Source organism: Gobio gobio (genome assembly GCF_949357685.1).
Source record: "Gobio gobio genome assembly, chromosome: 22".
NCBI lineage: Eukaryota > Metazoa > Chordata > Actinopteri > Cypriniformes > Gobionidae > Gobio > Gobio gobio.
Window position 1 is genome coordinate 20,541,868 of NC_137118.1, and position 21,290 is coordinate 20,563,157.

The window sequence follows — 21,290 nt, forward strand, 5'->3', positions numbered from 1 at the left end:
TAGTTTTGAAGTGTTTCCCTCTATTACAGCGACTTTCTTCTGGCATGTTCTGCAGACAGGGTGACCATCTTCGATTAAGTTTCCCTCAGGACTTTTATAAAAGCCAAAACATGACCACACCTCAGATTTGGTCCTTTCAGAAGTCTAAAAACGGCGCTGTCACTGCCTTCTGCCATTTCTTCTCATTCAAAAGACAGCGGTGCGGTGTGCCTGAGCCAGACTGACGCTGACTGGACAAGATTTACCGCGAGTTTTCACAATCGTGATAATCACATGCGGTTTTAATGATAATTAAATTTTATACGATATTACTAACCGTCACTAAATTTTATCGTGGTTTATCGTGAAACCGGTAATCGTTTCATCCCTAGTTGTGGTTTGCTTTTGGTGGATCTCACGTTAGTGACAAGTTATTGCTCCGCCCTCACGGCAGTAAACACCATCAGAGAAGAGAGGTGAGCTGCGAGAGGGAGGGGAAGTTATTTTGATTAAAGATTATGAGGGCACATGAGTTAAAATGTATGATGTGCACTGAAAAATCATTTATAATAAATACTGCGTTATTCCATAAAAATAAGAAGTGTCCATTTTGATTTCATGGTGATTTTAAGGTAATCCAATTCCACCATTGTATTGTAGGCTACTGAATGCAGTCGCCTACTTTGTATGGTAATATGGTACTTTTTTGTTCAGTGTGGTCACTGAAGATGTTACATATTAATAGTCACAGCCTTTGATGGCGATTGTGTGAAAGTATGTTAAAAGCTACATTTGTTCACTGGACAGTTAGTGAAGGAATTTAATCCATTGTTTGGAGCCTTTTATATTTGCTTGTTTGCTGTTAATGTGCTTGTCTGAGAGCCTTTTAGGGCCATAGCGAATATAAACCTCAGGTTCTCCCACTTGCCTCCTGTCAGTTATATTTACATTATGTGCTTCTGTGTTTATTTATACCATGCCAAAGCCATATTTTTTTCAAGTGCCTCTTTTTATTTTCATGGTTCTTAGTGTCGAGCACCCATTTCAGAGACTTGGAAAATCAGAGAAACACCTTTTGTACACAAATGTGTAGTTAATGGCAGGGAACAACTATAACTTTATATTAATCAAATCGCCCCATAATCTTTACTGCCACAGTGCCACGTGAATTAAAGAGCATATTGCAGGTTAGAGACCCCAAGGAGTCAATGTATATAAAAATAATGCATTTTTGTGTATATTAATTTTTTTTTTTTCCTGCAATATGCCCTTTAAATTACTGGCCGAATCGGGCAAGATTATAATAGCAGAAAGGCTTTGGTAATAATTACCTTACCCTACTACACCTCCGTGTAGAACTAATCCCATCCGAGCAGGGCTTTAGTAAGTTTGGAATTCCAAAAGTTTTAGCCATTTGATTTGATTATCATCTCAAAGCAAATGAGAGGAAGACTTGACTTTTGAACTTTTGATTACGTACGTTACGTGTCTGGACGCTCTAAGGTTGCTAAGCAATGCCAGCACGACCTTATTGATATTCATGAGCAGTCGATATGCAAATCAATAGATAAGGGATTTTGGAACCGTCTATTGTACCCCGTAGGGCACGCTCACGCTGTGAAAGAAATGTAGCATTTCTCGTTGTTTAATTCCTTAAAACATCTTTAACCACGTATAACGACAATACAAAGCCAATTAAGAAATAGGGAATAGTCGCATATTCATTAGAGGTTAAAATACAATTTTATATACATAAGTTACACCCCCCGTAATTTATTGGTACGTTCGGGATTTACAGTACAATAGTTTGAATGTTTTAAGCGCCTGTGTCGTCGCTGTTCAGTGGTTTCATTTACAGCCCATGATACTTTAAACTCTTTCTTTTAAGTAAACAGAGTTTAGCCTTAGTGCATTTTGCGAGATGCCCGTTGTTGTGGATAGGCGGCTCTTTCGGAGTAGAAATGTTATGGACTATTATCATGTGAGTAAACGTTACTACTGTTAGAACTGGCTCAGTTCGCTTATTTTAATTCCACAGAGCGGACGTTATAACTTAAACCCAGTCTTTTCGCTGAGCTGCACAGTTGCTCGTGTTACTAGCCACCTGCTTCCTTCAGTAAAACTATAGCGATGATGGCCATACTGTAAACCTCAGTATAACACGCTATACCACCAGTTTGTGTTGAGTACAGCAGTGTTTATTAAAGTGTATGAATCAGAATTATGAGGGCACAAGCGACACTTAACGAATAAAATATTTAAATAGACTAATTATTTGTTTATCGTCGAATAATATATAAAGTACTACCACCGTTTTTAATACTTAGACATTAATCAAGTCAAGGACTAATAGAATGAATATTTTTTGTATAAGCAGCTTTAGGAAGCATAAGCTTCACATGTAAGCACAGAAAATCTGATGCCTGTGTTGCTGTGTTTTATGGATTATTTAATATTGTGTGTGCTCAATCATATAATTCATTATTTTATTTAATATTTAGAAAAAAGGAATTGGGACATTTTTAAATTGTCACCAGCAGAGGGCCCACCAAACCAGTTTTACAATAGCATCATAATCTGTCACATTCTGCAACACTTCACAATATGGAATTATAGGCGAGTTGTTAATTGTATGGCTTAATTGTATCTAAAGTGAATTTTGGTAATTTTCTTGTTCATTAGTCTTTCATTTTTGTCTTTCTTTTTACACCAAACTGAAAAGAAAATCGCCAAAAAAAGCCTCTCCTTCCAAATTTACACTTGCTTAAAATTCCACTTGCTTACACTTGGATTGCTCTTTATGTAACGCTCATCATATGTCTGTCATGCATCATCTGAAATGAGACTTTTTTTATATTTCACTAGAAACTTGGACTGAAAGTTGTCGTTCACTGATTTCAGCCTTTTTGAAGGGACACAGACAGCTAAAGCTGCTTATCTATAATGCAGAGGGAATTCTGTCTGCTGCTGCTGTCTGCACACGTTGTGCCTGTTCTGTCTAACAGCAGACCAACAGCATATACGCTTCAGTGTGTTTTCTGATGGCTCACGACGAATGGTGTCTTGCTTGATTGAACTATAACGCTTAATTTTAATCTACAGTGTCTATAAAAAGTATACACCCTATTAGATTATGTAGGCCTATTACTTCTGTCTTTTGTCCTTCTGTCTTGTTTTGATTTTTTTCGATCCTTGCTGCACAGTAACATCCTGCTGGTGTGAACCTGTCACCACCACTTTACTCTGTAGAGGTGATTTTTTTCCCAGTGTGTAAGATGCAGTGTTTTGTTTGTGCCAGGCAGTGTATAGTATCACAGCCCAGAGATTTATTTTTAGCGTCATAAGACTTGTTTGTGTTCATACAAATTGTTGACTTTCACATGCCTTGAGGGCAAAATCTAGCTGTGAATATCTTCTTTTCAAAGGTTGCCTTGTGGCTCTTCCTGCAGCACAGTCACCCTTTTTTTTTTTTTTTTTTTGCATGGTCAGTTTTTGAAGATGGTCGGTTCTGGGCAGGTTCACAGTTTGTTTTTTAGATGCTGTCATTCAGTTTCCTTGTGCTGCTGACGTTTTCAAAAATGTGCTGAAATGCTTATTGGTCACAAACATGAGCTGGTTTTTGCTTAAAAATTGCAGTGCTTTAATTCTAAGTTCACACTGGCTGACTTTGGTATCTCTATTGCTTGGAGATAACTTGTTATTGTCAAAGCAGTAGATGGATACTTGTGCATTTTTACATTATACATATAATAATTGAGAGTTTAATATTTAGATTTTAACTTTTTATGGACTTTATAGTTTTTTTTTTATTGATGAGAATTTCTTGATTCCTGTATCATTCCATTCTGCAATCTCAATTTAATTTAATGCAATGTATTTGTAATGTAAAAGTGTAAATATTTGTTTCTGCTTTTCAAGTTCTAGTTTTATATACATTTTGCTTAAAGAGAAGTGAATATATCAGAACATTTAACGATACAATTCATAAAGGTATGTGTGACCATATCTCTGCAAGCTTTTTTTTTTATTAAAGAAATTAATACATTTACTATATAGCAGGGATGCATTAATCAAAGTTGACCGTAAATACATTTATAATGTTACTATAGATTTCCATGTCAAATAAATGCTGTTCTTCTGAACATTGTTCATTGAATAATTTGTACCACAAAAAAACTTTTTTTTCAACACTGATAATAACAAATGTTTTTGAGCATCAAACCAACATATTAGAATGATTTCTGAAGGATCATGTGGTAATGGTGCTGAAAATTCAGCTTTGATCCCAGGAATACATTACTTTTTAAAATATAATCAACTAAAAAAAACAGGTTACACTTTATTTTGTTAGTCCACTTTAGACATTCTACTAACTATAAGTAGTGCAACTACATGTCAACTAACTCTCATTAGAATATTAGTAGACTGTTAGGTTCAGGTTAGGGTTAGTAAAATAAGCTGACGCAGTTTCAAAGTTACTTTTAGTCTGTTGGGGACCATCGAAATAAAGTGTTACCAAAAACATTTTAAATTGTAATACTGTTTTAATGTGTTTTTAATTAAATAAATGCAGCCTTGGTGAGCATAAGAAACAAGTCCTACCGAACCCATACTTTTGAATGGTAGTGTTTCCAAAACATTTTTACACATTTGGATACACAAATTAACACAAATGTATGCTGGATACTTGTTGGTTGTTTTTCCATACATATATGGTCCATTTCATAGATTTAATTTTTAGTTTTGTGAGAATTTATACACATACACAATTTTAATTTATCTACAAAAACTATTTTCAAGCAAAAGCCTTTAGATCAGAAGGTCTTTTAAGATCAATAGAAAAATGAATTGTAAGTTTTCTCCAAACTTCTTAGCTGGTACTCTTTCAAGGCAGTTGATGGTGAGTAAGAGATCTAGGTCTTGTCCAGTTTATGTTTGGAAGACATTGTTCGAGAGTTGCTGATCTCATTAATGCCCTTCAGAAGAGCTAGGAAACCAAACTGAATCAGGTCCTTTACTAGGTTACCTTAGTCAGTCTGTTGTTGTGGTGTTGGACTGAGACCTCAGAGACCTGCTGCTGTACAACGCAACGATACAAGCTTAGTTACAGTGAAAAAATCAATTCTTTGACATCATACTTCAGTAATCTGTTCTGGTTAGCACAGAAAAAAAGAATTGAGGGCAGCTCATATGCCACACGTTAATCTTTTCCTGGATAAAATTTGAGGCTGAGTTAGAAGGCCATTATAGATCAAAGAATGTTTATGCACAGTTTATTAAATTATTTAAAAAAATATATATATATAATTATTATTTTATTTGTTTTAAATCATATAAAAGTACTGGGCAATTTATTAATATAGTACTATCATAGTATGCTGTTCAGTTCTATTCGGCTTTGCTCTTATGAAATAACGGTGCTTAGGTGCTCCAAACCCCATAATCCTTCTAAATTATAATTAAAGTTTTGGAATCACTGCTAATCTACCAGTCCCGCTTGTCCTGCATGTTCAAAGCTCATCTTGCCCAAAAAATCCCAATCCAAAAGAGTCGCTGTGCCGAAGGTGCTACTTTCCTTCCGTAAGCCACGCAAAGCTTTTAATGTCAACCCAGATAGAGCTGTATCATTTGATGAATTTAAATGCAATTTTAATTTAATACCTTAGCAGTAGACAGCTTCTCAGCTGTCCTGTTTTTTTGTGCGTCGTGGCTGCCGTGGGCCACTGTGGACAGTGGGATTTGCGCTGAATGTAGGCCAGCGGCATCAGTCTTACGTCAAAAGCAGACAGATGCATTGTGCTGAGGGGTGATTCGCTTTGGCCCAGAGACATTGTGTTCACGGGACAGGTGACAACATGAAGACGGTCCTCTCGCTGCACAGGAAATGGGCGCACACCATCAAGGCCATTCGTATCCTCCAGGGCATCGTAAGCGCGCTTTCAGTTCTCTCGCCTGTACAGCTTCACCTGTCTTGTACAGTCCGGGTGGAATGTAACTTCTTAGTTTGGCTTGTTTGTTTGTATTTGTTTATCTGACTAGGACCATTCAATTTTTGCCAAATGGCTTTTCGTTAACTGTCAACACATAGGTTGACGTTTAGACTTTAAATCCAGTGGCATAATATTTGGTAGTGGTATAAGTATGGTTACGGTACTCTTTAGATTAGCGTTGTTCTTGTTTTTTGTTGGGAAAAATATACTAAAACACATCTACCTGTAACTGGACAGCTATTTACTATAGTGGTGGATTTTTACAACTGACAGTTATTCAGAACTCAACAGAAAATATGTAAAATGTTTGGTTATTATTATGGTAATTGCAATCCTTCAATATATTAATGGATTGTATTCAGTTAAGTTTATTGTCAGAATTGCAATACACTAATTGCATACTTGATGCATTTTATACTTTGTAGAACTTGCTTTGAGGTCGATGGCCAAGTTTTAGGAATGGGTTGAGAAGTTGTCCCCAAAGTTTATAATCATACTGTAATTTGTGGTGGAAAGGAAAATATATGGTGTTATAGTTTGTTTTCTGGGTAGATGTAACAGGTGCTTCCTATTCAAAGAACCATAAGAATCAGCGGTTTACTGCGATGATGGTGGTTAAACACTTAAGCAAATGTATTTATTTACAAAAATGCTTTCAAGGTGCTTTCGCTTCTTCCCTGTGATATTGCTATGTTTATATTGAAAGTTTACAGGGTGGACAGGTACATTTTGGCCATGGCTGATTTTGTCCCCACCGCTTAATGAAATATTAATGAAATGCAAACAAACATGTCTCAACTTCCATTAATTCCTTGACGTACAGATGCAAGTAAAAATGAAAAAAGCTTATTTTTTTAAGAGAAAAAAAAAAATATATATATATATATATATATATACATGCAAAAACCCCCAAATCCCTTTTTTTTTTTTTTTTCAATCTAAAAACATTACCACTATACCAATGGGTAATGCTTGACATTCAATCCACTGATCTAAAAATGCTAAAGATAATTTGAGCATGTGAATTGGTCAGCAATGAGAATATCAATGAAACCATAAACTATTGAAGTTGTTGTTTAATTTACATTTTTTTTTGTGTGCAAAAGCTCAAAATGTCAATGAGCTAAGCTTGTTAATTTGTGACATCGCCACTTTTTAAAACAATTCCGCACCCTTAGAAAATTGAAATCATTGAAGTGCAAGCATTTATTATGTGATTGCCTTAGAGATGCTGCAGTATTTAGTTAGATTGAACTTGTTCACTAATGTCGTTTTCGATTATACCATGAAAAAAAAAACAAGAAGTTGAAATGATTTATACATAAAATGCTCAAAGGCATCAGTTGTGGATTGTGAGTTGAGTTATTTAGGGCAATACTGGGATTCATATTTGGCTGAGGAGATTATAGAGCAACAGTCATAATCACCCTGTGTGTGCACGGCTGGATGAAGAGGTAACTAGAGGCGCTTCACGGCGCAGGACGTCACGTGGCTCTCAGACTGATGCTGAAGGTCATGTTTATAATGTTTATCTCAATGGCCAGGCTTTCTTTTAAAATAATTACTTTCAAATAATGTAGGCTTATTATTTTAAAGGGGTTAACTGATTGTTAATTATTTATTTCCCAGCAGTCTGCATGTAGCCCAATGATAATCAGTTTTTCTTGGTGAATTTTCTTTCAATTTCCTTGTTCAGACCCTCAGTTCAGTCAGTTCATTGAGTCTTCAGATTACCTCAAATAGTTGTGTTGGAAGAGAAACACTCGTATAGTTTTTCACTGTGGCAGCACCACGCTGCAGATTTTGCTCAGTATATCCCTGATCTGCTGTAACTTGCTGTAACTTGACTCTGTCCATCACTGTCCTACATGTAAGCCTGTTCATACTGTTTCAGAACCCAGTCATGGAGGAGACGGTGTGGGAGCAGTACACTGTGACCCTGCAGCGGGTGAGTACCTCACCCTACAGGACGTTTGCCTGGAGAGCAACAAAGTTCTGATTGTTCCTGATTGCTATCTTCTAACCTTTTGGTTTCTCACTGAAAACCTGAGCTTTTTGTTGCTTAAATGTAGGGTTGGGAATCGAAAATCGATTCCAGAATCTAAGGTCGGGTATCGGATGCTTGTTGTAAAATTTCGATTCCTCTTATTGATTTCTTTTGTGTGCATTTTTTTTATGTGATTTTAAACCATTCAAGTGCAAGAAGACACATAAGGCCACATCTCATATAGTGCACATTTCATTTATAAAGTGCAGTGTTATTTTACATTTGATTACAGTTTCTGTACCTAAATACCTGAAAGCCTAAAAACACTGTTTATTTAATTGCATCTTTCTCCAGTTGTATTATTTGTGCTATTACTAATTGTTTATTTGTTCTTATTGAATTACTGTTTACTTGTCTTTTAATAATTTATATTATTTAGTATAGTATAATGTTGTATTAATATTATTATAATATACTATATAACTATAGTTAGGCTAGTTGATTTTGCTGTAGTTTTTTTTGTTAAAGCCATAGGCCAAAGTTCCTTGTGTAAGTTCTTTAGCCTGAAGATTTTTTTGTGTGTTATTCAGCTGCAAAATGTTTTGCAAGAAGACTTGGAATAAATGTTAATGATATCTAAGGTTAACTAGGAATCGATAAGAATCAGAATCGATAAGCAGATTCGAAATCGATACAATTAAAAGGATTCCCAACCCTACTTAAATGTCAAGTGTGCAGTTTATGCACCTTTAGCTTTAGATCTGTTGTGTAACCTGAAGAGTGCAGTGGCAGACACACTGCCATACATCCACTGCTGCAGAAAATGCATTGCATCATGTCCTGGTGAACTGAATCGCTCATTTCCTTGTTTTAATATACCCTGGAATTAAATGTATACAAGTTATCTTATTAAATAGTTACTGCTGCCTGTACATCTGCATGAATTTAACGTGTTAAATATAGTATATAGAGCTTCTAGGAATAGAAGCAAAGAAGTTTAAAATGGATACTTTGCCTTAATATAGGACTCCAAGATGGGCTTTGGCATTGCTGTGTCTGGAGGGCGGGACAACCCAAACGAAGAAAGTGGAGAAATGGCAATTGTTGTATCTGATGTGCTGCAAGGGGGTCCTGCGGATGGCTTTCTATTGTAAGCTATTAAACAACATTTAAAGAATCCCTTTGATTAGATTTGTAATCCCAAAAGGGCTTTTCACACTGTGCTTAAACCCAAGTTATTGTCATTCTAAATCCTGCTTTTAACCCCGGGTAAAGGAACGTTTCACACTTGTAATTTAGAAATGGGGTAAAAATGCAGCGCTTTTTACCCAGGGCTATTGCTGCGTTAACCTCGCATTGCGGTGCCAAATGTGTGCAGTGTGAAACGAAGCAGTGTTAGAATGTTATGACTAGATGGTTAGCAGCTGACGGCCAATCACGTGCCTCATATTCACATGCTTTGTACTCACACGGAAACACTGCACATTGTATTAACACTTAACAGTTGTTTCAGAGTTGGAGGGGAAAAATGTCAAATGGTGACAGAAAACGCATCAACTGGAATGAAGAGGCTGTTTCATTCTTAATTGACCCTTCAGTCTAAACTTTATAGTACAGTCTGCAATAGCCAAGGTTGTACAGCGCTAGAGAATCAATGTTAACATATTGTATACAGCATTCATCCAATCAATGACACTGACACTTCAAATATGCAAATAAGGGTGTTAACCCAGGGTTAAGGAATGAACAGTGTGAAATGGCAGTTTATAAATGCCCAAGATTAAATGTTAACCCCTGGTAAATTATGAGCAGTGTGAAACATGAAGCAAGATAACCCAGTATTCCGTTTACCTGGTGTTTAAAGGTCCCGTTCTTCGTGATCCCATTTTTCAAACTTTAGTTAGTGTGTAATGTTGCTGTTAGAGCATATATAATACCTGTAAAATTATAAAGCTCAAAGTTCAATGCCAAGCGAGATATTTTATTAAACAGAAGTTCCCTTTCAAAGCCTTCAGCGAACGGCCAGTTTGGACTACATCCCTGTATATCCTGCTTTAATGACGTCAGTAGAACAGTTTGTTGACTAACCTCTGCCCACAAGAATACGCAAAAAGGGGGCGTGGTCTTGTTGCTCCCTCGTGGAGAAGAGGAAGTGTTGCGTTCGGTTCGGTTCGGTTCGGTTCGGTTGTGTTTGTCGCCATGTCGTTCAGACGCTGTTATTTTCATCCCGGAGTCAAATCACCTTTGTTTGGCCTTCAGGGGCTGTAGTTTGAGCGTGTTCATCTCCCCGTTATGGTAAGAGGCGTGACCTTTCCGGGCAACGTGCCCTAAGCTGCTGTCGAATCACAACACGGGAACCGCTGGCACAATCAGAACTCGTTACGTGTTTCTGAAGGAGGGACTTCATAGAACAGGGAAATCTTTCAAGCCGTTTTGAGGACCGTGAAAATAGCAGTATACAGATAAGTAAATTGTGTGAAAAATACTGTGTTTTTTACACATGAAACATGAACACACTGTAAGCACAATCAAAGCTTCAAAAAAACACGAAAAACGGGACCTTTAAAATGACCCAGGGTTAACTAGTCCACGTGTGGAAAGCCCTAAAATGTTCAAATGTAAAAGCATTTACCAATGAAAAATTCTCTACCAGTTTCAATACCACAGTGAAAATGAATATGAACAGACTAAATTAATTTGAAACAGTGGCATGTATCCTTCTGTAAATATTTCTAAATATTCAAAAGTTTTCAGTGTTCTTATAAGCAATAGACAAATAAACTCCAAAATACAAATAAAGAATAGTATTTGTTTTAGTATAGTAGTATAATTGTCTACCATCATTTATTCAAATGTGGTTACATTTTTAATATTGATTTAAATGTCAGCACCAAAGTGCTGATACTTGTGACATTCCTAAACTGTTGGATTTGAACAGTCACTTTCTTAAAGGGATAGTTCACCCAAAAATGAAAATTAGCACATCATTTACTCATTTACAGTTTTTATGGACGTCAAAAATGGAGCAACTATTACTGCAATTCTAATGCTTGGATTAGCCTGGACTTTTGTAATATAACTCCGATTTCATTTGTCTGAAAGAAGAATCTCATATACACCTAGGATGACTTGAGGGTGAGTAAATGATGGGCTAATTTTCATTTTTGGGTGAACTATCCCTTTAAGTGTAAGAGCGTTGACTAATAGTATTTCATGATGATGTACAGTGAAAATGACAGAGTGATGCAGGTCAACGCTGTGCCAATGGACGGTGTCCCACACTCCTTTGCAGTGCAGACTCTCCGCAAATGTGGAAAAGTAGCCAAAATCGTGAGTGAAACATTTTTAATTATTTGTCATTTTGATTTGTAATAAAGACCAAGCACTTTTTTTGTAGACCGTTGAAACAAAGGCTTAATGAATGAGCGTAAATTATATATATATAATAATATATATATAATTTTTTTTTTTTTTTTTTTTCCTTCATCAGATGGTAAAGAGAGCTAGAAAAATTCCTGTCAACCTGCTTAAACGTGCCCCGTCCCCAGATGACCGTGTTTTCAGTGGCGACTACAATGATGACTACGACTACGAGCAGGACCGGCGCAGCATCTACAGTGGACGCAGCTACCCTGATCGTGATGCCAGCTTGGAGCGGGAGCGTGGCGGCTATCCGGGTGAGCGTGACTATGATCGCAGTCGTGGGAGGAGCATGGAGCGAGGCGTGAGCCCCGACAGACAGTACAGACGAGACGGCAGCCGCAGCCGAATACTGGAGCGCGAGCGCAGCCCTGATCTCCGTCACCGAAGTGACCACAACCTGGATCGTGACCACAGTCCGGACCGGCATTACCGAAGTGATCGCACGCTGGACCGCAACTACAGTCCAGATCGGCGCTATCGCAGCGAAATCACCCTGGACAGAGACCGAAGTCCAGACAGACGATACCGCAGCGACCATACGCTGGACAGATCGCATAGTCCAGATGCGCAGCACATTCCAGTACCTGCTCGTGGCTACAGCAGAGAGAATTTAGCCAGTGACCATGAGCGCAGGAGGTACGATCAGCGCAGGGACGAACCCGTGAAGAGGAGTAACAGTCGAGACCAGTTGGATATCTCGCCCTCACCACAACGACGCGAACCCTTGGAGAAGCCACTCAGTGTTACTCTTCTAAAGAACCGCCCCAATGATGGTAGATACGCACCACCTTTGTATATCTGTTTGTTTTCCAGTTTTAACCTGCAGCTCAACCTCTAACATTTTGTTTTCCCATGCGTGTCCAGAATATGGCCTCCGTCTTGGCAGTCAATTGTTCATCAAAGAGATGACGAGCACAGGCCTGGCATCCAAAGAAGGCAAACTTCAAGAAGGTGACGTTATTCTGAAAGTAAGTCTCTGGAACAGCCACTCAGAATGCCTTGTGTTTAAAGTATGGGTATCTGCAGGTCGGAGTAATAGGCATGCCGAAAGGTCTTTACAATTTGTTGCGAAAGCTGTCTGTTACGCTGCATTCACACAATGCATCTGCGTCTCAAGCTTGGTGCCGACGTGACCGTCATAGTGACAACAGCCAATCATACTACTTTTCCGGTGTTGCATGAATGCAATTGGCTAGCGTCTGCTCTAGGGTATTTGCATAGGCGATCTAATTGGCTGACGCCTGTGTTGGCGCTTGAAAAGTTGAAAACTTTTCAACTTCTGCCGCGAGCAATGCCAGTGACACAACGGAGCAATTCAGTTCGGCAACGTATGATGTCACCCACTCAAAGTATATGAGACGCGTTGACGCCGACGCCCCGTGTAAATGCAGGGATTAGGGGTTAGTTAGTTTCTGTTGTGGCGTTATGCGCCTTTTGGCACACCCATTACGACCTGCAGCTGTCTTGTCTCATGTGTTTTGCTCTGGTATGCACTACTAATTTTCTTCAGAAAATGTAACAAATAAAAAAAAAATAGAACACTACCATCCAAAAGTTAAGATTTGTTTTAATGTTTTGGTAAGAAGTGTCTTTTGCTCACCAAGGCTGCATTTATTTGAGTGGAAATACAGTAAAAACAGTAATAAAGTGAAATAAGATTACAATTTAAAATCACTTTTTATTGTTCTATTTTAATGTATTTCGAAATGTAATTTAGGCTGTGACTTGTTCCAACTTGGCAGGTTTGGTTTGGTTAAAATGAACTCTGGTGTGAGTGCTCTGTTAGTGCGGTTCATTTGAGTAAGTGTGAACACTGCCATCTGAACCCTGGTCCGCACCAAACAAGTGGACTGAGACCACTGAAAAGATGGGTCTCGGTCCGCTTCCAAACAAACTCTGGTGCGGTTTGACTGAAATATGAGCGAAACATGAACCAAAGACATGTAAACAAACCAAAAACAGGTCATGATATCACAATATGCGAGCCTAAAAAAGGACAGAATACTCTAGCATACCAGTTTTTTCTCATCATAGCCGCGATGTTGCCCATCACAGTTCGGTACAGGCATCAGAACCATGTCTCCTTGCAGCAGATCTTCATTTGTGTGTGTGTGACTAAGGGGTTCCTGCCGCTGTTTTGACTCTTTTACACATTTTAGAAGCTCTTCACGAGTTCTCAGCTGGTCAAAATACCATCATATGTAAGCTACGCACATACAATGAGCACATTTAGCCTAGAACACAGATGTTCGGTAAGTTCCGTCGCAAAATATACGCAATAAAAACCAAATCCAGTTGTGAACACCAATCCGGTTGTGAACACATCCCAATGCCTTTAGGTTCGGTATCTTTATGTTCAGTGTTAAAATGGCAATCTGAACGGTAGGCAGACCAGGACTAAATGTTTTTTAAACTAACCGAACTACAAGTGTGAACACACCCTTATTGCTGTGATCAAAGCTGAATTTTCAGCATCATTACTCCAGGCTTCAGTGTCACGTGATCCTTCATGCTCAAGAAACATTTCTTATTATTATCAATTTTGTAAACAGATTTTTCTTAAATTTGAAGTGCTTCATTTGTTATTCATTAACACTCATTTTGGTGTTTCAGATTAACGGTACGGTCACAGAGAATCTGTCTCTGGGCGACGCAGGAAAGCTGATTGAGAAGTCTCGTGGGAAGCTGCAGCTGATGGTGCAAAGGGACCGCAGTCAGGTGCTCATCCGAGTCCCACCCATGGCAGACAGTGACTCGGAAATAGATGGTGAGCGGTCTACAGAACAATATTAGCAGATAATCAGTCACAACATTTCTGATTTAAATTAAAGCCCTCTAAATATGGCTTGATAAGCAGATTTCTCTTAGCCATTGATGTATTTCCTGTTAAAATAGAAAGTTGGGGTGAGACATATCAAAGGGCCAGTAGCCTTTACTTCAAAGCCATGAATATTGATTTACTAATTGTTGTTGGTGTGAAGTGGTATAAGGGGGAGATACAGAGCATTTGATTGGACAAAAATGTGTATGGCCCTGTTAATTTATTTTATGATGGAGCCTCTATTTGGGCTGTTGATACAGTCATAAAATATATTTATTATATATATGTATTATTAATTTGTAATTATTATTAATTATATATATATTTTTCCCACTATATTACATCAATATTTAAAGAGGGGGTAGCGCTAAAGTTTCAGCCAATATCATGTTAACCTTGAGTACCTATAGAGTAGTATTGCATCCTTCATATCTCCGAAGAGTCTTTAGTTTTATCATATTTATAAAAGACAGTTACGCTGTACCCTTCTTTTTCCAAAAACAGCTGAACTCGAAGCTAAAGAGAGCATGCACACATACATTCTTGGCATCATCCCTGGATAACTTTCTATTCAATATACGTTTTATGTTTACATTATATGCACTTTATATTACATTATATGCACCAACAAAACCGGTTTCGACTCGTGACAGGGAACAAACAAACACACTTGCAGAACTCCGTTGCTGCTCCAACCGGAAAAACAAACTTCATCCACTGTTTAAGCCTGGTTTATTTGGGAAGCATAACAAGGTTATCTTTCCCTCACAACCAAAAAAACACTTCTTTAGTGACATTGTTGATTTCATGGTCTAAAAACAAAATGGCAGTGCTGCCAACAGCTTCCTTAACCCGAACGAAGCTTGTTGATGTGCGCGCTTCGCATGCGCTCATTCGGAAGAAGTGCCCATACAAGCAATTCCGCCTATTATGACCTCACACAGGCCCATACTCGGGAAAAAAAACGTTCCGAAACTTATTCGAATCCGGAAGTAGTGCATTAGGCACAGAAGTACGCCGTCATACGTCCAACTAATTTTGGCAATGTTTAGCATGAGAATCCAACTCTTTAACAGTGTAAATAAGTCAGAATGCTTGAAATAGCATTAGAACCCCCTTTAAGATGCTTGCATCAATATATTTTATTTAATTAAAACATTTAATAAACAATATATAGTGCATTTATAGTGATGTGTATGTGTCATAAGGTATTTGGCGATAGCCTGCCCAAATCTCTGAGACCTCTGACCTCTCAACTTTCTTTTGAACTGCTGTACTGACATTGGATTGGAGAGAAAGGCTTTAGGCTTAGGGAGGATTACATAAACCCTACCCATAATCCAAAGCTTATGAAACATGTAATTTTATAAACTCCAGTGAGACTCGTCCCCTGTTTTGGAAGTTGTTTGTTCATGTTCTTCTGAAAGTCCTCCGTTATTTTAGATCAAAGAACGAAGGAAAGCAAATATGGTTTTATTTATGATCCTATTTTCTTTTGCTCAGGGTTAGGGAATTCAACCTTTATCCCTAAGTGTAAGTGGGGTGTGTAATGAGTTTAACCGATTATGCACCGTTTTCACTGTGAACATGAATGTGTCTAAGCTTGTTCCAGTGTGATGATGAGATCTACTGTGTGTTGCAGATATCTCAGAGATTGAGTCGTACCGCTCATATTCTCCTCAGGAGGATCGGCGGAGCCATCACTCAGACCTCTCATCACACTCCTCTAATGAGAGGCTACAAGACAAAAACAGGTAATACATTAAGAATTCGACTGTGACAAAGTATTGTTGGCAAAAACGTGTGTGTGTATGAAAATGTTAAGAGGCGCATGGATTTACACCGGTATTTCAGTTCTGCTGATCAAAAAAAGACAAGTCAGGATAGAAATTCATAGAAATTTCTGTTCAGTTAGAACCAAATATGTGTTTTTGTTTGTGTTTTTGATTGATATTTCGACTCAGTCCAATTTTCGACATTAAAAAAAACTTTTTTTTATTCGGGCTAGTTAAATTCTTTTCGGGCTACCAAAATCTCAAGAGAGCCTGCCCGAAGGGCTACCAGGGATTTTGAAATTTTGCGAGCCCTGTGTGCAGATGAATATGATTATCCTACTGCTCATAAAACATTCACTACTAGGCTAAAAGGTGCACTGTATACATTTTAGTGGCATCTAGCGGTGATGTTGCGAATTGCAACCCCCCACTGCTTACCCCTCCCTTTTCGAAGCACATAGAGAAGCTACAGTGGCCGACACAGGACAAAGATTTTGTTTTCAGAGACAGCAGAGAGTAGCTACCACTCTGTTGAGCAGTTTGTCCATTTAGGGCTACTGTAGAAACATGACGGTGCAAAAATGGTAACTTCACTGCAAGGGGATTCACGGTTTTGAACTTAATCAGAAACATAGTGAGAAAACTTAACTAAACATCACTTTTTATTTTAAAAATTACTTAATTTGACTGCATGATAGACTTTTTTCCAAATTAACTGACTTCACATTCAACAGAAATATTACAAAAAACAGTGTAGAAAGAATAACTGGTTTTCTATCTTTTGTTGTCAGAGATGAGCCTCCTAACAGATTGGCTAAAATGGGAGCGATGCCAACTCCATTCAGAGCTGCACCAGCAGAGCTGCCACCACCACCTATAGAGAAAGATGAGCCTCGCAGTGAGTCTCCAGGTATGACAGTTCCTTCAGACTTCAATCATTCATGAATACAAATGGAATTATTTAATTGCAGACTTCCAAGATCTTCGAGAGATTACGAGATTTCTTTTTTATATACAGCTCCTGTGGTAAATGCTGCTCCAAAAAGTGTTCCAGTAAAAGCCAAACCTCTCCCAAAAGTTCCCTTGAGGCCCAGTCTGGAGGACCAGGAAATATACGGGTTTGTACTAGATTCATTAAAAACCTAAAACCTAAAAACTGTTCATTAAATCCCGCTTATAGTGAAAACATAGTTTGAGTTTGGCATACAGTTTATTTAAAATCAACAACTCACCAATGGCCAGATACATTTCAGTAGCCATTTTTGCACTCCTGACATAAAGATATCCTTTCCCCATGTGCTTGGATCCCGATTATTGCCACTTACAGATATTTTTGAGACAATTTTGTGATTCTAACTAAAAATATCCCACAGCCTCAACACTGTGGTGGTGCGCTTTGTGAAGGGCGATAGTGTTGGCCTGCGTCTTGCTGGAGGAAATGACGTGGGCATTTTTATTGCGGGCGTTCAGGAGGACAGCCCTGCCGAGGTGGAGGGACTCTGCACTGGAGACCAGATTGTGAAGGTGCAGCATCACTGGCTCTACGTTTTACGATTAGGTGCCTTTATCTGTTATACATTTTGTCCACATTATCGAATTATCATTTGTGTTTTTATTTCCCTGCAGGTGAATAATATGGATTTCAGAGGAATGGTCCGGGAAGACGCAGTTCTGTATTTACTGGAGATTCCCAAAGGAGAGGATGTGACCATCTTGGCTCAAAGCAAACCTGATGGTACTTCAAAACACCCCACTGTAGACACTACAGTTCCTCAGAAATGTTTCTTGAGCATCAAATCAGCATTAGAATGATTTCCGAAGGATCATGTGACACTGAAGACTGGCGTAATGATGCTAACGAACATTTTAAAATATATTACAGTAGAAAAGTTATTTTAAAGTGTAATAAGATGTCTATTGTAGTTATATGCAATAAAAGTGCTGTGAATAATTCTGTTGTTTTATTTTAGTTTATGAAGACATCCTGGCGTCTGGACGAGGGGATAACTTCTTCATCAGAACTCATTTTGAGTACGAGAAAGAGCTTCCTCAGAGCTTGACTTTCTCTAGAGGGGAGATATTTAAAGTGGTGGACACCCTTTACGACGGAAAGCTGGGTAACTGGCTCGCCATCCGCACGGGCAAAGACAATCAGCTCTTGGAGAAAGGCATCATACCCAGCAAGAGCAGGTGAGATCATGATTCAACCTGAAATACACAGTGGATCACACTGCAGATGTCTTCACTATTTTACTTAGTTTATTGTATTTCTTTAGTATTTAGTTGGACAACTTTTCTTGATGTTTACATGACATCAAAACCAACCCCTGAAATGACATTTGATATTGGCTGACATCACATAGTCAGATGTTGACTTTGTTGACACATGATGTTGACTTTAACCCCTAGGAGTCTGAGCTGTTTTGGGGCCCTTTAGAAGTTTTGACATGCTCTGACATTTGTGCATTTTTCAGTTGCTTATAAACACATTAATGGCAAAAGTGTAATTACACTGTATTCAGCACAAACTGGGCTACCATAATATGTGAGCAACATGTATGTACATGCTTGAATTTTTGAGAGAATAATGTTTATGCATACATTTTTTTAAAACCAATTTTTTTTTTTTTTTAATTAAGGCTTCAAAACACACAATAGATATGTTTTCACAAGCCCTTTGATTATTGGGTGTTTTTGTTTAGAGTTTTTGCTTTAAACTGATGTGAGAATCATTGAGCCTACTCATTCACATAAAACAATATATTCATTTACATTTTGTAAAACACTTTTTCTTTACTCAGGCCTTATGCGAGTAGGCGTGAACGAGACATGAATAATAATGTTATCAGTCCTGAGAAACAAAGACCTGCCTAATAATGAGCTGCATAATAAATTTGCTTTAGGTAGGCCTACTAGATTTTAGGTTTACTAGATAAGTACAGTAGCAGTAAAAAATAAAAAAAGTTTTCTGGGGGGAAAATCTAAATATTTTTTTACTTAAAGTTTTTACTTAAAGCAAGCTAAATTATCTGCCAAAAAAGAAACAAGATTTCAATCAGAAATGTTTTTGAAAGAAGAGCTAAAAAAACGTAATATTGTGACAATTGGTAATGATGAATGTTATAAGCAAAATATTTGGGATTATGCAATGCAATTATCATTTCAAATCTTTTCCCAGTCATTTCAATAACAAATATTTTCTGAATCATTTGTAAACGATCAAATACACAAAATACTCAAATATCATTTCGAGCTTCAGTCAGAAACACGTGAAATGCAGGAGCCAGCGCTAAGGCTATTGTCTGCTATATTGGTATCAAATATACTAATATATGTATTATACCAGTCTGTTATATTATATCAAATATATTAAAAACATTGATTAAAATTAAGATACAATTTATACAAAACGAAATTCAGTTTAAAGAAAGCAATTCACTTTCTAAAAAACAAACAAAAAACAACAACATAGGGTATAATATTTAAACATCAATATGAAGCAAAACATTGATTAAAATTAAGATACAATTTATACAAAACAAAATTCACTGTAAAAAAGGCAATTAATACTCAAATATCATTTCGATCTTAAGTTCATTTATGAGACGCTTGCGCTAAGGCTATTGTCTGTTAAATTGACTTCTTATAAAATAAGAAGCAACTATATTAAAAACATTGATAAAAATTAAGATACAATTTATACAAAACAAAAACAGGCCAAATAAATCTTGTCTAAACAGTCTTGCGTCATGTTGCATCAGGATTTATATTTAAACAGTCTTTTTGCATTTAAAATTCACAGATGCTAACTGAGCCTTTTAAACTTAGCCTACCTTACAATTTACCTTACAATGAACTCTCAATCAGCCTTCCGTGAGGAGAATTATTCAAGGATTATTACTCAAAGCGATGTATCTGATCCATAGCTTCACTAGTTGGTTGCATGAGTTTGTGTGTGTGTGTGGGCGTCGACTTATGGATCGCCTGTATTTGAATCTGAATGAGCGCGTGGTCCGTGGGCGTGGCCGCATTAGCGGGTAATGAGGCAGTAATGAGCTGACTGATATCTCTCACTTTTCACACAGATTACCTAAACACAGAATATTTGTTTTCGTTTTGATTTACATGATTTAAAACCTGACATTTCAACATTTCTTTAGACATTTGTCTCATGTTTGTGTGTCAAGTTCTCACTAAGCTAGAGGTCATTTTCTGAAGAGAATCAGATTAGACATCATTGAGAGAGAGGCTGAAGATCATGAATCATGTTCGTTTCCCTTATTTTGCAAAAAGCACAACAATTTGTTTTTATTGTGACTTTACACATAAAAAAAAATAGAGACTTAACAGCTTATAATGATGTATAACACTTGCCTGAATGATAAAAAACGACAGAGTTATTTGAGTCTCTTTGGCACTGATAAGAAAAAAAGCAAGCCAATCACGCCGGCGCGGCGGCCGACTCGAGAGGGTTAAAAGCACACTATTTGTTAGCTGTTTGTGTGATCAATTTATTTATCAGAGCGGAGCAGATGGCAAATGTTCAGATTGCACAGAAAGGCTCTGCCAATGACAGAGGAGATTTCTGGAGGCTGAGAGGTCAAAGGGCAGCCAAGAAAAAAGATCTTCGCAAGAGCAGAGAGGATCTCAGTGCTACACCAGTCACTACACGCTTCCCAGCCTACGAGAGAGTGGTGCTACGCGAAGGTACGCCCATCATGCAATATTTCACCTAATATGCATTTTAGTTGAAAATTCATTTCATTGTGGTTTTGTGCTTAATTTGAAAAAAAAAAAAATGTAATTAAATATATATATTTTTAAAAGGTCTTTTTAAAATGTTGAATTAAATAAGTTGTTTTTTATGTTTATTTCTATTTTACAAGAAGATTTACCTAATATGCTTTGTTAGTTTACACATACTTTTAAATAATTTAGTGCTTTTTTTTTTTTTTTTTTTTTTTTTTTTTTTTTAGTGTATTGTATGCAAACATGCATTATACATAAGGCTTTAAGTAAAGTGTTACCAGATTTTTAATACTGGTTAGATGAGGCACTCAACTTGTTTTGTTTCTTTATACATACAATTATATTTTTATTAATATTTTTTTATGAATTTAAAAAATGAAAACTTTAGGGTTGTGATGATGCACTTAGCTTACGAGATGATGCATGATATTGTGTTCACAAGACGAGATAATATTTAAAACCTAGGGGTTTTTTTGTAAACGAGTAATCAGTTGATTATTTTGACGATTAATCAAGTAATCTGATATTTGCCAGAAACTCAACTCTGTCATCTTGATATCGGGAGA

At 37.3% G+C, this 21,290-nt stretch overlaps 1 protein-coding gene across 6 annotated transcripts in view; it reads left to right on the plus strand.

The window, feature by feature from the left end:
• tjp2a (tight junction protein 2a (zona occludens 2)) overlaps positions 1-21,290 on the plus strand; it is a 50,187-nt gene that overhangs the window by 19,366 nt on the left and 9,531 nt on the right. For 4 of the 6 annotated variants that reach the window (XM_079804507.1, XM_079804508.1, XM_079804509.1 and 1 more), the window contains 13 exons: positions 7,864-7,917; positions 8,982-9,106; positions 11,184-11,286; positions 11,447-12,152; positions 12,244-12,347; positions 13,993-14,146; positions 15,843-15,954; positions 16,767-16,885; positions 16,994-17,093; positions 17,349-17,499; positions 17,602-17,710; positions 17,946-18,165; positions 20,498-20,682. In XM_079804507.1, coding sequence (XP_079660633.1) covers positions 7,873-7,917; positions 8,982-9,106; positions 11,184-11,286; positions 11,447-12,152; positions 12,244-12,347; positions 13,993-14,146; positions 15,843-15,954; positions 16,767-16,885; positions 16,994-17,093; positions 17,349-17,499; positions 17,602-17,710; positions 17,946-18,165; positions 20,498-20,682 — 2,233 coding nt within the window. In that variant the 5' untranslated portion in view covers positions 7,864-7,872. Of the gene's footprint in view, positions 1-1,757; positions 1,961-5,517; positions 5,907-7,863; positions 7,918-8,981; positions 9,107-11,183; positions 11,287-11,446; positions 12,153-12,243; positions 12,348-13,992; positions 14,147-15,842; positions 15,955-16,766; positions 16,886-16,993; positions 17,094-17,348; positions 17,500-17,601; positions 17,711-17,945; positions 18,166-20,497; positions 20,683-21,290 lie in introns of those variants that run through there. The other 2 variants (XM_079804506.1, XM_079804505.1) reach the window with 2 other exon arrangements.